This window comes from Populus trichocarpa, chromosome 16 (genome assembly GCF_000002775.5).
Source record: "Populus trichocarpa isolate Nisqually-1 chromosome 16, P.trichocarpa_v4.1, whole genome shotgun sequence".
NCBI lineage: Eukaryota > Viridiplantae > Streptophyta > Magnoliopsida > Malpighiales > Salicaceae > Populus > Populus trichocarpa.
Window position 1 is genome coordinate 5,614,431 of NC_037300.2, and position 15,654 is coordinate 5,630,084.

The 15,654-nt window shown below is 36.6% G+C and overlaps 2 protein-coding genes across 2 annotated transcripts; one reads left to right on the plus strand and one right to left on the minus strand.

Annotated features, from left to right (window-relative positions):
• The first annotated feature begins 6,370 nt into the window (after positions 1-6,370).
• On the plus strand, positions 6,371-10,461 carry LOC18106190 (B3 domain-containing protein At2g36080). The gene is made up of 3 exons (XM_024587219.2): positions 6,371-7,593; positions 8,259-8,458; positions 9,647-10,461. Exons 1-3 carry the CDS (start codon positions 6,474-6,476, stop codon positions 9,695-9,697), a joined length of 1,371 nt encoding a protein of 456 aa, XP_024442987.1. The 5' UTR covers positions 6,371-6,473; the 3' UTR covers positions 9,698-10,461.
• Positions 10,462-13,569: 3,108 nt separating this feature from the next.
• Positions 13,570-15,310, minus strand: LOC7465249 (uncharacterized). Its single transcript, XM_002323370.4, has 3 exons — positions 15,058-15,310; positions 14,816-14,975; positions 13,570-14,000 (listed from the first exon to the last, which is right to left on the minus strand). Exons 1-3 carry the CDS (start codon positions 15,193-15,195, stop codon positions 13,807-13,809), a joined length of 492 nt encoding a protein of 163 aa, XP_002323406.1. The 5' UTR covers positions 15,196-15,310; the 3' UTR covers positions 13,570-13,806.
• Between the last annotated feature and the right edge of the window lie 344 nt (positions 15,311-15,654).

Below are 15,654 nucleotides of genomic sequence, written 5' to 3' on the forward strand. Positions count from 1 at the left end.
GTTTTCCGCCCAAATTTTCCAGGAAAACACTTTCCTTAAAACCAAGCCAAATTTTCCTTTGACTGGAAAGTGTTTTCTGTTGACCAACTTTTCTAATGGCAAACAAACACAGGAAAGTTTGGAAAGTGGTTTCCTGGAAATCACTTTCCGGAAAACAAACACAGCCAAAAGGGAAAACACTTTCCTGAAAACCAAACCAAATTCGAAAAGTGTTTCCGTTAATTGGAAAGTGTTTTTCGTTGACCGAAAAGTGTTTCCGTTGACTGGAAAGTGTTTTCCGTTGACCGGAAAGTGTTTTCCGTTGACTAACTTTCCTAATGACAAACAAACACAGGAAAGTTTTGAAAGTGATTTCCCGAAAAGTGAATTTCAAGAAACAAACATGGCCTTAGTTTGTTTTAGATTTTGTCAAATTATATTTGTTTGTAAATTGTTGAAATTTTGTTTGAATTACACCGAATTAAATGTGTCATTGTGATGAAATAAATAATTAATAGCTTGTTTAACGAGTCTTGTTTAATTGTTATCAATTCTATTTCGAAGTTGTGATTTCTGTAAATTTATATATGTATAAATTTGTATGTATGAACGTTGATAGTTAATAATTGATAATGAATATTTAACATAAGTGTTGTTTTAGTTTGTTGGATAATGTCGGGGAAAACCAATATTTTTGTTATGTTTTATAGAGGTTCAATAGAAGTCATGGATGATCGTTCATGGATGTATCGAGACTCACCCCAAGGATTGCGGAGGATGGATTATTGTAACGGTGTCCAGGGTTTTATTAATTTCGCAACATCTATTTCGAGGAATTTTACTGATGATGGTATTAGGTGTCCATGCAGGAAGTGTAAAAATTTAAAGTTTCTGCATCAAGATGTTGTAACGATGCATCTTCTAACCAAAGGGTTCATGGAAGATTACCTGTGTTGGTATGCTCACGAAGAACTATTTGTTCCTGATGAGAGCATGGAAGAACAGGTGGTTGGGTCAACTTCTAGTGCTAGCAACATGCATGAAGTTGGAAATGAGAACAGTAATCCTTACAGGAATATGGTTATAGATGCAATGAGAATGAGTGAAGGTAATGTCAGGGAATGTCCAATCGTAGAAGAAGAACCTAATGCAGATGCAGCAAGGTTTTTTGATATGTTGAGAGATTCTGACGAACCATTATGGAATGGCTGCACGAACCACAATAAATTATCAGCCGTAGCACATGTGTTCACCATCAAGTCAGATCACGGGTTGAGTGAGGTCGGTTATGACAAGATTATTGAATGGGCGAGAAGCATTTTACCTGAAGGGAACAGGCTGAAAGAGAACTTCTATGCTGCCAAGTCCATGATGAAACCCCTCGGTTTAGGATACCAGAAAATTGATATATGCCCTAACTTCTGCATGTTATACTACCTTGAAAATGCTGAGATGATCGAGTGCATGACATGCGGGCATTCCCGTTACAAACCCAGAACTGGTAGAGGGAAGACTCTCGTGGCATATAAAAAACTTAGATATAAAAAACTGGATTTTCCGACGGATCGAAAAGTCTGGCGGGATTTTCGAACTTTTTTTGTGCGCGTTTCAATTAATTACCGACGGTATTACCGACGAAAATTAATGCCACTGACAACAATTAATTTCTGTCGGTAATACCGTCGGAAAAATTGCCATATAAAACACCCCCTTCCCCCCATTTGATTCATTTTTTCTCTCGGCTCAGTTTCTCTTCTTCTCCATTTCTCTTCTCCTCTCCGGTTGCATTTGGCTTTTTGAAGAGATTTACCCCTATTTGGCGGTAGTTTTAAAATGTATGTATTCTTCTTTTTTTATCTTTGTATTTTTTTTATTTTAATTATGATTTTTTTTTGTGTTCTTTGTTTTGTGTATTGTTTGTAGATAAAATCTTAAATTCAACACACTATTAAGGTAAGCATTTTTTATTCCCAAATTTATTTTAATTGTTATTGTTGAATTTATGTTAAAAATGTTAATTTATATATATAGAATTACATTTAATTAGTTTATCTTAATTTAAGATATTATTGTTTGTATTGCTATAATTGTTATTGTTGAATTTATGTTTTAAATGTTAATTTATATATATAGAATTACATTTAATTAGTTTATCTTAATTTAGGATATTATTGTTTGTTTGTTATAATTGTTATTGTTGAATTTATGTTAAAAATATTAATTTATATATATAGAATTACATTTAATTAGTTTATCTTAATTTAGGATATTATTGTTTGTATTGCTATAATTGTTATTGTTGAATTTATGTTTTAAATGTTAATTTATATATAGAATTAAATTTAATTAGTTTATCTTAATTTTAGGATATTATTGTTTACATGTTATTGTTATTGCTTGTTACATTAGGGTCGATCGTGTTAGGAATGATATTGATTTAGTTATCTTTTTCTTTTTACCATGTAATTATTTATAAATTAAGAGTCTTGTCTCCTAAAACTTGAAATATAATATTAATCCGTAAATTTGAATGTATGACTTTAATCTAATGTTTGTAACTCTAAGTACCAATTTAACAATGAATGTTCATAGTTGAAATTGATTCTTTTACTTGAATATCATTATATGATGTTATTGAATAAAATGTTGTGTTGATGATGATGAGTTGGGTTGAGATCCAGGATGATTGGATCGGGATGTGAAATAAAATTAGAAGTGTAATATGATTTTGTCGATAACTTGGGACCCTCTAGTATAGGGGAGACTCTGTCGAATTTTTTTTTAAATAATCGAAGTTAATTATGTAATTATTCGTATAAATTTGTGTAGATGCGTAGAATGAAATCTACAGCACGTCGTCAGAAGACGGTTGCAGCTAGTTCTTCTAGCAGCGAGGAGGATGTATCCTTAGGTGCTGATCACGGTGAGGAATCTACGCCAACTTGTGATGCTGCCTCTTCTAGCGCGGTTTCACACAGCGCTAGAAGCGGTGTGCCTTCACAGCGGGGTCAATTCACCCGCAAGTACCAGGCGCAATGGAAGGATGACCTCTCAATGTAAGTTTGTTTAGGTTTTAGTTTTTTTTATATATATACTTATAACATAATTTATGAACTAATTAATATTACTACTTTTATTTAATTTCAGGTTCACAAACATTGAGGCTGCAAGGACTATAACATTGACATTTAAATCATCGATGGAGATTCCATTATTTCAATGGAGCCAGGTTTCCAGACATCCTGAGTGAAAACCTAATATTGATGCATGGTTTAAGCGATTTCAGGTTGATGTTAATTTTTAATTTCCAGCTTATTTTTAATAAATGATTTTTATAATTTTATATCTTGTACTATTTTTATTTTATATGAATTATTTATATACACAGAACAAATTTGAGTGGGATAGGGCGGACAACAATGTTGTGAGGAGGGTATGAGAGAATCACGCGGCAACTAGGTAACATCGAAAATAATATTTATTTTTTATATATATAATTTTATGTTTTAAATTCTAATTTGTTACTATGAAAGTAGGTTGCGTGATTTTTGGTATTACACCAAAAAAAAATCAAAAAGACATGCGAGGGATAACGGTCTTGAAGAATGGAATGAGGTGGCAGTTTGGTAGGAATTCAAACCGCCATTCATCTCGGGGGAAATATGGACGGCATATATTGAGCACGTGACCTCAGAGCGGTTCTCACGGCGCTCACAGTCTGGTGCCGACAACCGGAACCAGAAAATTCATGGTTCGGTGACCACGCACACTGGCGGATCCGTCCCATTCAGCGCAGATGCAAAGCGGATGGTAAGATTAATTTTAATGAAATATATCGTTAATTAATTTGTCGTTCCTTATAATATATTTAACTTTCAACCTATTTTTTCCTTATAGGCTGCGTCTCTTGGACGTGAACCGAGTCCAATGGAGCTGTTTGTAGAGACGCATGTGTGGAGTCAAGACCGCCAAAAGGGGGTGCAACAGTTCGTGGACAACCATGCTCAGCACTTTGTGGTATGTTCGTTCATTCATTTTATTTTGTAAGTTATTATTTTCTTGAATTGCATCTTGAATTGCATTTGATGATTTTTTTACCGACGGAATTTTCAGGAGACCTATAATAGCCGGTTGAGGGAGAGATATGGGGACAATCCGTCGACCCATCCAGATTTTGATCCAGATTTGTGGATGGAGGCGGGATCGTCTGGTGGACCCGATAAAAATCGGGTCTACGGGCTCTCCAACACTACGGCTGAAAACTTGTGTTTGGCTCGTAGTATCTCAACTGTTGGAAGCTCTCCATCAGTATCGAACACCCAGTCTGAGGAGTTCATTGCGTTGAAACAACAATATCAACAACTCTCGACGAATTATGATGAGCTCCGTCAAATAGTCATGAAGATGAGATCAAAGATGGGTGATGATACTTGTGCAGCTTCTTTTTGGCCGTATGGTCCCGGGAACAACCAGCCTCCTCCTCCTTCAGCTCCGCCGCTATTCTAGTTTAATTTTATTTTTTAAACACATTAAATTTGTAATGAATATTATTTAACATTACTTTTATATTTTTAATGTTTAATCCATTTTTATTTGTTTATTAAGGTTTTTTACTATTAATAAATTATTTTTTATATATATTTTAAATACATACCAACGGATATACCAATTATCCGTCGATATTTCACAGAGAGTTGCCAAACAATTACCAGCCATGCCATAATTACCGACGGATAGATTCCGTCGGTGATTACATATGGATTTACCAACGGCTACTATCCGTCGGTATTTCACATAGGGTTGACAAACAATTACCAGCCATGCCATAATTACCGACGGATATTCCGTTGGTAATTACCATTGAAATTGTAGACAGATTTATTCCGTCGGTAATGTTCACGCGGGAAACTTTTTTTTTGGCGCACGCGTATCCGTCTGTAAGACTGTCGGTGGGTGTTTTTTTTATTTGCGACAGACTTAGCGATGGAAATGAGAGTTACCGACGACTGGTATACCGACGGATGTGGTCCGTCTGTGAGGCCGTCAGTAATTATTTCACCGACGGATTTCATTCCTGTCACCGACGGAATTAGTCCATCGGTAAAACTATTTAATAGTGTAGTGACTTGCTAGGTAATAATCAATCAATACTGTTTTCCAGTGATTTGGACCGTTCAATGAAGGGCCGTGACTGTCCAATAATATATATATATATATATATATATATATATATATATATATATATATAAAATTAATAATATATCAGCTACTTGGTAAATGGTAGACAAGCAGTAAGAAGGCACAAGCATCTTGCTGGTATTAGATAATGTATAGCACACAACACGACAACCTTCATTGCATGTCCCCAACAATTACTTAAGTAATTAATAACAACTAGTCTACCCTTTTGTAGGGAAGAAAAGGGTGTGTGAATCTACCTGGAAATTGAGGTGGGTTTTGTCTGAAACTCATAGAAAAGACACATCTAGCTCACGATAAATAAAATACTAGGAAATAAATACGAGTAAGAGGCACCCAGAGCAAGAGACGACCCTAAGGGAGCCATTGTCTGTGTGATAAATGCGACAGAGAGAGAGAGAGAGAGAGAGATGTGTGTGTGAGGAGAGGATTCGAACACGACTGACAGAAAAGGTCTCCAGATGGGCAAATCTTATCTCATCCCTCTGCTCATTGGAAAGGGAGGAGAGAGGATCTCTGGATTTCTTACCGCACTCTCTCCCAAACTAGGAATGCACGTGACAAAAACACTATTCTCTTCTCTTACACATTTCACATTTGAGACCCAACAAGAGAATTCACCTTATAAATATTTAGGACCACACCCCACTTGCTCTCCCTCCATGAAAGTTACCAAACCCTCCATCTGTGACATATTGTACTTTTTATCTCATGCCATGCATTCACCATTGGAGAGGAATGGTTATAGTTGTAGCCTTCCCGCCCACCTACGTAGTCATGTAACAAGCTCTACGTACAGGATCCAAGGATTGAGACTAGTAGATACCAGAACCATGGCTAGATGTTCTTGTTCTTGAAGTTACTGGAAGGGTAACTATCCCGTGTGCCCACTCAATGAAGATTTGCAGAGGCAAAGGTGCTAAACAGGCCGTTGGATGAGAGTACACAGACTATATATACGCACACGTCAAGATTGGCCCCACCTTGATTTGTTTTGCCAATATAGTAACGTGGGTTGTTTATAATGACACAGAAATTATTCACGATGTAGCCAGCCAGAGTCTCTTTGTTTTGTTTCTCTTCAAGATCATGTATACATCTTCTTCTGCCTAATTTTGTAATTCTTTAATTGATTGATTATATTATTTACCATACAAGAAACAAGACCCTCGATTCCAAGACATTTAAAAAAAAATCCAACAAAAGCAATAAAAAGAAAGAGAAGTGAAGAGTTGTAAGCCAAGAGACATGTCTAGCTAGCTAGAGCAGTAGTGTATCAAATTACACTGAAAATAATGATTGATTTTTTTTTCCTCATCACGCAAAACCTTAAAGTAGGAGTACTATCGTACTTATATGAGTGCCTATTCCCCTCTCCCTCTCCCTCTCCCTCTCCTACCTCTCTTTCTTTCTCTCTCATTGTCATATCTCTGCTAGCTACATCAAATAGTTCCCACATCAATCCCATAATCATCACGCCTCACCTTTCCTCAGTACAGTACTCCCTCTCTCTCTCTCTCTCTACATACCAAAGCACTAAAATCCTCACTCTCAATTCTCGAATGTCTATAAACCATTTCTCCACAGACCTTCAGCAAACACTCAGCTGGTGGGCACAACAACGACAATCCATCATGGAACCAAACCCAAACACTTCTTCTTCTAAACCAAACAAACCCCCGAATTCTTCTTGGCCTCCCCATCTCCACCATCACGATCACCATCACTCCTGGCTTAACCATTTCAGTCCTCAAGAACCCTCCTCCATGTTCCCTCCTCAAAACCCAAATCTCAGTTTCAATCTCAACGAAGAAGATGATGAAGAAGAATACCATGAGCAGCAACAAGAAGAAGCACAACGAGAACACGAACAAGAAGGGCTAGTACAAGATAAAGAACCCATGTTTGAGAAACCCTTAACACCAAGTGATGTAGGAAAGCTAAACCGTCTAGTAATACCAAAACAACATGCGGAGAAGTACTTTCCACTTAGTGGTGACTCAGTGGATAAAGGGTTGTTACTGAGTTTCGAAGACGAGTCAGGCAAATATTGGAGGTTTAGGTACTCATATTGGAACAGTAGTCAAAGCTATGTATTGACTAAAGGGTGGAGTAGGTATGTGAAAGAGAAACAACTCGATGCAGGTGATGCCGTTTTGTTTGAACGACACCGAACGGATGGTGACAGATTGTTCATAGGGTGGAGGAGGAGAGGTGAGATGAGTAGCAGTAGTAGTGCTAATAATAGTGGGGTGATGGTGCAGGGTAGTGGTGGTGGGGCGTGGAGAAGAGGATTATATTCTTCTCCATCATCTTCTGGGCCTTATCATCTTTCTGGTAGTAATATGCAACATGGCCATGGGGCTAATGTGAGTGCTACAACTGTGCCATTCCAATCTGACTTTCTTCATGCAGGTATATTTTATCTATATGCTTCGCATTTTAACTTTGTTTCTTCCTTTATCATTCTATGAAGACAAGCATGATACTGAAATGGGTGATTTTCTAGGAAGTTCTCATCTTGCAATTCATTTACTTATTTTCTATTATTACACCAAGTAAGGGCATTAAAGTGTGTGACAAACACCTTCCAATCAGCTTGGAGAAATGTGGATGGATTCGGGGGTCATTTTAAGAGCTTGTCTTCTGTATTTTAGTGCTGATTTAATATTTGTTAGTACTGAGAGAGAAACAAGAGGAAAGGGTTATCCTGTTTTTGCCAGACAAGAAAGGAAGTAAATTTATTCTACCCTCCTGCAACCCACTCTTGATATTTGCGTGTCACTGTCTTCTCTTAACTTAGCTACGTACGCAAGAGGTATGTATTTTACTCCTAATGGCATTGCTTCTGGGAAACAAGCATTTCAATAAAAGCAGCCAAAAACGAAAGGATCGATGAGGATAATTTGTCCACGTAGTCATTGGTACCAAGAAATAATCACCCAATCTTTGTCTTTTGTTCTTCTTTTTCCTGTGTGTGTGAAAAAGGAATGTTACTGTTTCTTGCTGAACCAGAGACTGGTGGCAGTAGTGGAGGGCTGTTGTAATACATTTATGGTTTTGTATCATTATTGCTGCAGTGTCTGCTGCACAGAACCAAACAGCACAGCCAGGTAACTCGAGGAGACTGAGGCTATTTGGGGTTAACTTGGAGTGCCAGCTCGACGAGGCCGAGCCACCAACACCTGACGGTTCATCTCTGTCGAGCCTACAGGGCCCTGTTCACCAGCAATTCTACTCCCAACCTGCTTATTCTTCAAACAGTACTCATAGTCAAATGGTAAGCCCACATGACCTTATAATTTAGTTAAAATAAAAGTTTAAGATGTGACCGAACTTATTTTCCTACTAATTAATTTTGATTCTTGAAATGAGACAGATTATTTGTATAATAAAAAAAGGGATGCGTGATAAGTGATGCCAAGTAGGTCGACCCTGGCTTATGTCCAAATGGCATTATTAGTCTATTTCTATATCATGAGAATTTGTTTACGTGTGACCATTAGAACCACAACATAACATTGAAAACTAAGTAAACTGTTTTTTTTTTTTTTTTTAAGAATCTTCTAAAATTATGTTTATTAATGCAGTTTAATTTATTTTTTAAAGTATTTTTTAAAAAAATATTTAATTAATATTTTTTAAGTGTTTTTTCATGATTTTAATCATGAAAAAAAAACATTTTAATATATTTTTATTTTAAAAACACTATACAAACACACAAAATAAGAGATGACGGGTGTATTTGGTTTAGAGATGTGGTTATGTGGTTGTTTTTTTTATCTTAAGGTACAATCTTTTTAAAGTACAAACCATACCTTTAAAAGTTAAAAATACATATTTTTGTATGAGCCCCACTAAAAAAACCAAAGTCACCTTCAAATCAAATACTCTCGAAAGTTGTGTTTAAAAATGAAGCTGCCTTTTGTTTTTACATACTTTTTAATAAAATATCAAATTAATTTTTTTAGATATTAATTGATTTATTTTAAAAATATTTCACCCTGCACTACTAGCCAAACACAAGTAAAGTCGTGATTGTTTTGTTAAGTTTAATCACTCAAATATCATTTATTTTAGACATTAATTCAGCTAAGAATTTGGACAATCTCATGAGCGGCGATTGCCCACAACATTTGAATCCATAAATGTCACGAATGGGGCCCTGAACATACAAGAAGTAAATTATGTTTGTGCCTTTTCTAGCTTAGAGTTGAATCATTGCACGAAAACCATGCCGACCAAGACGAACAACTAATTAAATCAAACAGAGAATGATAATGTACACTGTAGGGCGTCTCAATTATGATCCGAGCAAGGCTCAAATAATTGAATGTCAACGAGGGGGGGGGGGGTGTTCCAAAAGATAAGAGAAATCACTTTATTTTTGCATTATTATTAGTATATAAATTGTAATCAATAATTGATTTTACAATTTTGCAAGAAAATAAGTGTGTGACTGTAACAGGGCAGCACTTTCTCCCGAGATGTCAAGCAGATGAGAAATCGCCGAGGATAAGATCTGTGGATGTGACATCCCTGGATTTGACTTAATTCATAAACCCCACCCCCACTTGGAGGTCGGACATGGGAGGTCAAAAAAAAATATATATATATATATGTAGTGTTATTTTGTTTTTATTTATTAAGAAGAAAATATCCCTCAATATCAGGTGCAGATTTGTTAGCCATGTAGTGGGGGGAGAGCGAAGGAAGCAGATCGGAGGATAATAGAATTTCTGGTGGAGAGGGAAAGAAATACTCCTACCACCATAGAAGGGGGAGGGATGGGAGGTAGGGCCCTAAAGGGAAGGAAGGGCCAATGCTAACATCAGAAATGCAAAATGGGAGAAAACATTATGTGGGGGGTGGTTTTCAAATTAAGACATCAGGGGAATGAATGAATCTATTTGGACACTGTTGAGATTCTGCCTGAAGATTTTTCAAAGCTGCTCATAATCATAATAATGGTGGTGGGTGGTGGTGGGTGGATTTTGAATAGATGGGTGACAGCCCAGTAGTCCTAGCCCACTCTTTTCTTTTCTTTTTTCTCATCTTCACATCAGTCTATCTCTAAGCTGTTTTGATGCTCTACTGTGGCTTAGATAATGAGATACAGAGAGAGAGAGAGAGAGAGAGAGAGAGAGAGAGAGAGAGAGCATGTTCCCTCTTCCGTCTCCTTTTCTTTTAAAATTAACATCTGAAAATTGTAATTCATTGCAAGTCAGGGGAAATGCTAGTAAAGTTCTCCGGCCGTCACTGTGTAGCCAACATTTGAACAAACTACGAGCAACAAATCCTGAAATGCATGTCTGTCAAGGTATCATTCTTGAAGGTAGCAAGCAAGAATATGCTCAATTGCAGAATAAATAATAGTAGTGGAAGAGGACGAGGTTAAAAAAGCAGTCAAACCCACAGTTTATAAGCACATGAAAGAGAGACTTACTTCAATGATGAAGCTTTTATAAGAATCCTCTGTCCAACAATTTGATGATATACAAACACAGGCAACTATCCCTCTCTTGATCTCCCACTTCAACAGTGCCTTTGGGACACTTTCGATTCAAATCTCAGAATCAACTTGCATGGCGAATCAATCAAATCTCTATATATCTTGTTTTAGATAGGGTTTGGATTGCAAATGAGAGAATTCTATTTTCTTGTGACAGTTCACAAGAAGGAAGGGCAATGCCCTTGGCCTTGTTAGTTGATCATAAGCTCTACACTTTTCAAGAGTTCCTACAACACTTGACGTCATTTTGTATCTACTGTCAATGCTCTACGTAAAATTTAACCTCCAACCTGACAAGGACTATTCAATTACTCAACACTGCAATCCTCGTCTCAATTGATTAAGAGAGTGATTACTTTTAAGATGTTTTTATCACCACCGAAACAACCACCAAGGGAAACGAAGATTTGCCTATGCAGTTGCACACAGGTACCAGAAAACCTCAGCCACAAGAAAGCTGCTGGGGAAAATGAAGATCTTGATTTCTATCAGGATTGTGGTGATATTATCCAAGCAAAGATAAGGCAAGTGATTGGCTTCACGTAACCAAATCATGCAATTAAGTTAACAGAAGATCATGCGTTATGGTGGTTGACTTTTCATCTCACCTTCAAACTTTCTCATTTTGCCAAACGCATCCATTCTCCACAACTTAAATGCTACCTTTTTTCCCCCGTGGAAAAGACACCTCGTGCGAGGACACCCTGATGGCAAATGATTCAAGGTCTATTTCCTAGGCCAATTCAAATATCCTGATGAATAACTAAACCAATTACAACGTAGTAAAATTCAGGACATGAACAGTAGTAAGACTCAAACATGTATTATATTACTGTCTGCGGCTAATCTAAGAAGATGTGACCGAAGATTTTTATCAATTCAGGTAACAAAACAAAGTGTAGACTCATAGACAATGGATCTCTCTGTACGTGCAGAGGATGACCACATGCTTATGTGATGGGATGCTCAACACAACTTGTAAGTGAACAACGAAAGGCCCGTATAATTGGCCAGTAAATTGAGCAAGAAAATATATGCAGAGATACGCGCGTTACCTGAGTGATTGAACAATAACGGTGTAATGTGATTATCATGGCCCATTAAGATTCAAACAAGAGAGATACCATTGACCTCCTCTAGCTATGGTGTCCAGTGTTTAGTGCTCTGGGAGTGCGATGGCCCCCGAATTAGTGTTGTTATCATTGGTATCCAGGCAGTGGCCTATCAAGGGAATGAAGGGACTGGTCCTCTATGATGGATTTGTCATGTATATGAAAAATTTAATCATGCGTGACTCAGTACAGTTCAAATGTAGAAACACGTGAGTATTTCTTCGTTCCACTTAGCTTTTTCCTTATCAAGCTTTTGCTTTCAGAGTTCTTGGATCAACCTCAAGCTCACCTCCCTCGACATTTGCCAAAGAGAACAGAACACCTTAAGCAACTGCAATAACCTGACGGTGTCATTGATTTAGTATTGACACCATCAAAGTCATCCTGAAAAGCACAGAATGCAGAGAGAATCTTAAATTTGGTAAGAGCTATATATTTTAACACAATAACTCTAAAAGGTTGGCAAACCAATCTTATCAGCTTATCACCAGTAGAACACTCAGACAATAGATATCTTGCTGCAAGACAAGAAATACATCAATTTATTTTAGCCATGGATCCATGAAAGATATGCAGAAAGATGCCAGTTACTGGTGATGGACTAATTATCATCTCGAGAAGACTTAAAGCAGAGGCCATGTGCGTGAAAAGACTTCAAAGAAAAACCCAAATCAGGCTTAATCCTCCCTATCTCATTTTCTCCCTATCTATTGCACCTAATGCATTAACACTTGTGCCATTTGAGCCAAATATTCAGCCATCATCTGATTGTCCAAAAGCTAAAAATGATACCGTGCCATATCTGGCCCAGTCTGATACGATTTGACTTGAAAGTCCACCAAAAGCGACAAAGATCACTATCGTATGACGAGGAATGATCCTAACTACACCAGATAATTAAAAGCATATTGACAAGAGGCACCACAAAAGTTTAATCATTCTATGGTGGTGCTTACCAATCAAATGCATGCTCTCAAATAATAACCCACATAAGACAACCAAGTGTGTTTTCTTTTGCATTCAAGATACAAAACTAGCTTCTTGATTGCTTCTGCACTCCTAAGATCTTCAGTCTGTTAGGAGAGAAAGCAGCAGAAAGAAGGGCAAAAAAAGAGCATTGAAAAGTGAGGAAAAATAAAAGGGCAGACGGTACAAGTGTATTATTAATGTCATTCCCTTTTAATAGAGCTGAGAGAAGATCCATGCTCAGTTTACATTAAGTTTCCAGAATCTTGTTTCTTGAATCCCCCTTTATAGAGAAATTACATTTTTAGGTCAAAATGTGGAGAGTTAAACTTCAAAAGAGCAAGCTTTGAATAAACTTAAATTGTCAGCTGACCCAACATCCACTCTCCGATAAATTTCTTGCAACACATGTCCTCGATTCCATTTCAAATGAGTAGAACTGAAAAAACCAGTCCAGGTCGGTTGCTGAACCATACCACGTAGAGCCGGCAACAACAGAAGCTGAAATAATGACAGCAGCAATAACAATAGAAAGTCTGTTAGAAAAGAAAAACTGCTTCCCATATATAATCCCTTGTATAGATGTGCAGACACCAGGATGGAATATGCCTGTTGTTCCAGTACAGAGAAAATAAAAGATAAGAATCACGACCTTCCACACCACATGCCACATGTATTTACAAACTTGTCTTTCTGGTTATCCATAAAATTAATCAGATGCCAGAAATGATTCAAAAAGTTAAATGGGTTAATCATCAACAAAGATAAAACCATTCAATTTGAAAAGCCAAATCCAAAAGATAAAAAACTTCAGCAGTCAGCATTGTCTATGGGATATCAGTCTTCATATGGTACAAGCACAAAAGATCCAGCATATTCATAGTTTTATTGTACAATAGATAGAACATGCTCGAAACATTTCTTACATTCTTTCACTAGGATGGTAACTTTTCAAAAGTGAAGTTGTAGCAAAGCTCTATGGGTTGTGTTCATGATTGATGTTCAGGGGAAAAACTTGTATCACACTAGAATACTGGCTCAAGTAGATTTCTTGGGAGCATTGCCCTCTGATTGAGTTTTAGATTCTTCTTTCTTCTCCATGACCTGCTGGACACCCTCCTGATACCCTTGTATAAAACTTTTAAGAGCATCTCTATAAGCAGAAGCTCTTGTCATGTACACACGTTGTAAAGCTGGCCTCAATGTCTCCATACCTCCCCTTGCAGCAACCGCTGTTAATTTCATTTGCATTAAAAAAAAATAGATTATTAAACAATGTCAGGATTTAAAGCAACAAATCAGAGATTAAGAAATAATTAAGAAGAAAAAAAAGAACGAAAACAGATAGAGCAATAAAAACAGATGGAGCGATAAAAGGGATTTCATGTCATGTAGTTCAAGAAAACAATCTACCTACAACGCAATGACTATAAGGAACAAAAATGTTAAGAACTCAACACTAAACAAGAAGGATTTGGTCTTTTAATCACTATCTTAAGGAAGGCCGAGTAGCTGTCACAACTGGTTTGGGCAATGCTAAAAACTCCAGAGATCAACATCACAGAAAAAGCCCAAGTAAGATTTTTATGGAAGAGGATCCAAATAGCGAAGGTCCCAGACCAATAAACCACCAAACACCAAAGGAGCACAAGCACTATAGCTTCCTTCTATCTGAAAAGTGGCTTGTTTCATCCATATCTTAGAACCACCCCTACTTAACTACACAGCAAATCAACAATATCCCATCAGATTCGAGGAGTCCACAACTCACAAATTCAACTCCCCAAGAAGACAGTCACATAATTCTAAAGACAGAAAGACATATTGGCAAGTAGACATTTCCCATAGAATATGAATGCCACTTTCCAAATCAACAAAAAAAAAAGACCCCTCAATTTCCCAAAACCAATACTTCGAACACAATATATGCATAAATCAGCAGTATACCATACAATGTGACTGCAACCACACCCATTCCATTTGAATAACAAATTAAATACTAATCCATAAATTCCCCAATTTGAGAGAGATAGGGAGTAGAACTGACCAAGATCTTCAACAACAGAGGGCTCTTTCTCTTGAGCAGAAGAAGTGGTCTTAGCTTCACCATTGGCTTCATTATCTTTTGCATAATCATTAGGCCTAAGATCAGGACCAATATCTCTCACCCAGCTAGCACAATAAAGCCTTGTTGCCTTCTTCAATATCTATTATTATTTTTATATTTATTATGTATTTATCGAAATAGAATAGAACTCAAGAAAATTAAAGGGAAATAAAAAAACTTACAAAAAGATTGTCGCGCCAAGTTAATTTGGGACGATTTTGGATATGAGGAGGATCAGGTAGAGAAGAAGGGAAAGCTATTTCTCTTAAATCGTAGCGGATGTAATCGTACACTTTTCTACACACTACTCTCACCCTCATTTTTCCTCCTCTCCTTTCTCTAAACCCCACCTCCCTCTCACTTTCTCAAGGGCAGGCTCCCTCCCTCTGCTCACTCCAGTACGATGTTGTTTCGGAGGAGGATGCCTGCGGTTTTAAAATTCCTTTATTATTTTTTTAAATTTATTTTTAATATTAATAATAATTAAAAAATAAAAAAATTAATGTTTTTAAACAACATGCGACTCCAAAGGCTCTTGTAATCTCATTTTATATTTTAATAAATTCACTACTTATATCATAATTTTATAACTCGATCGATCAAGAACAGGTTTTCAAATAAAATAAGATAAATTAAAAATTTAGATGATTTAATAAGTTGATTTCACATAATCTAGTTAAAAATTAGTTACAATTTGTTGATTATTTTAACCAAATTAATATTATTTTAATTTATAAAAAATTTAAAATTAATTCAATGACCTGGACAAAATTTGTGAT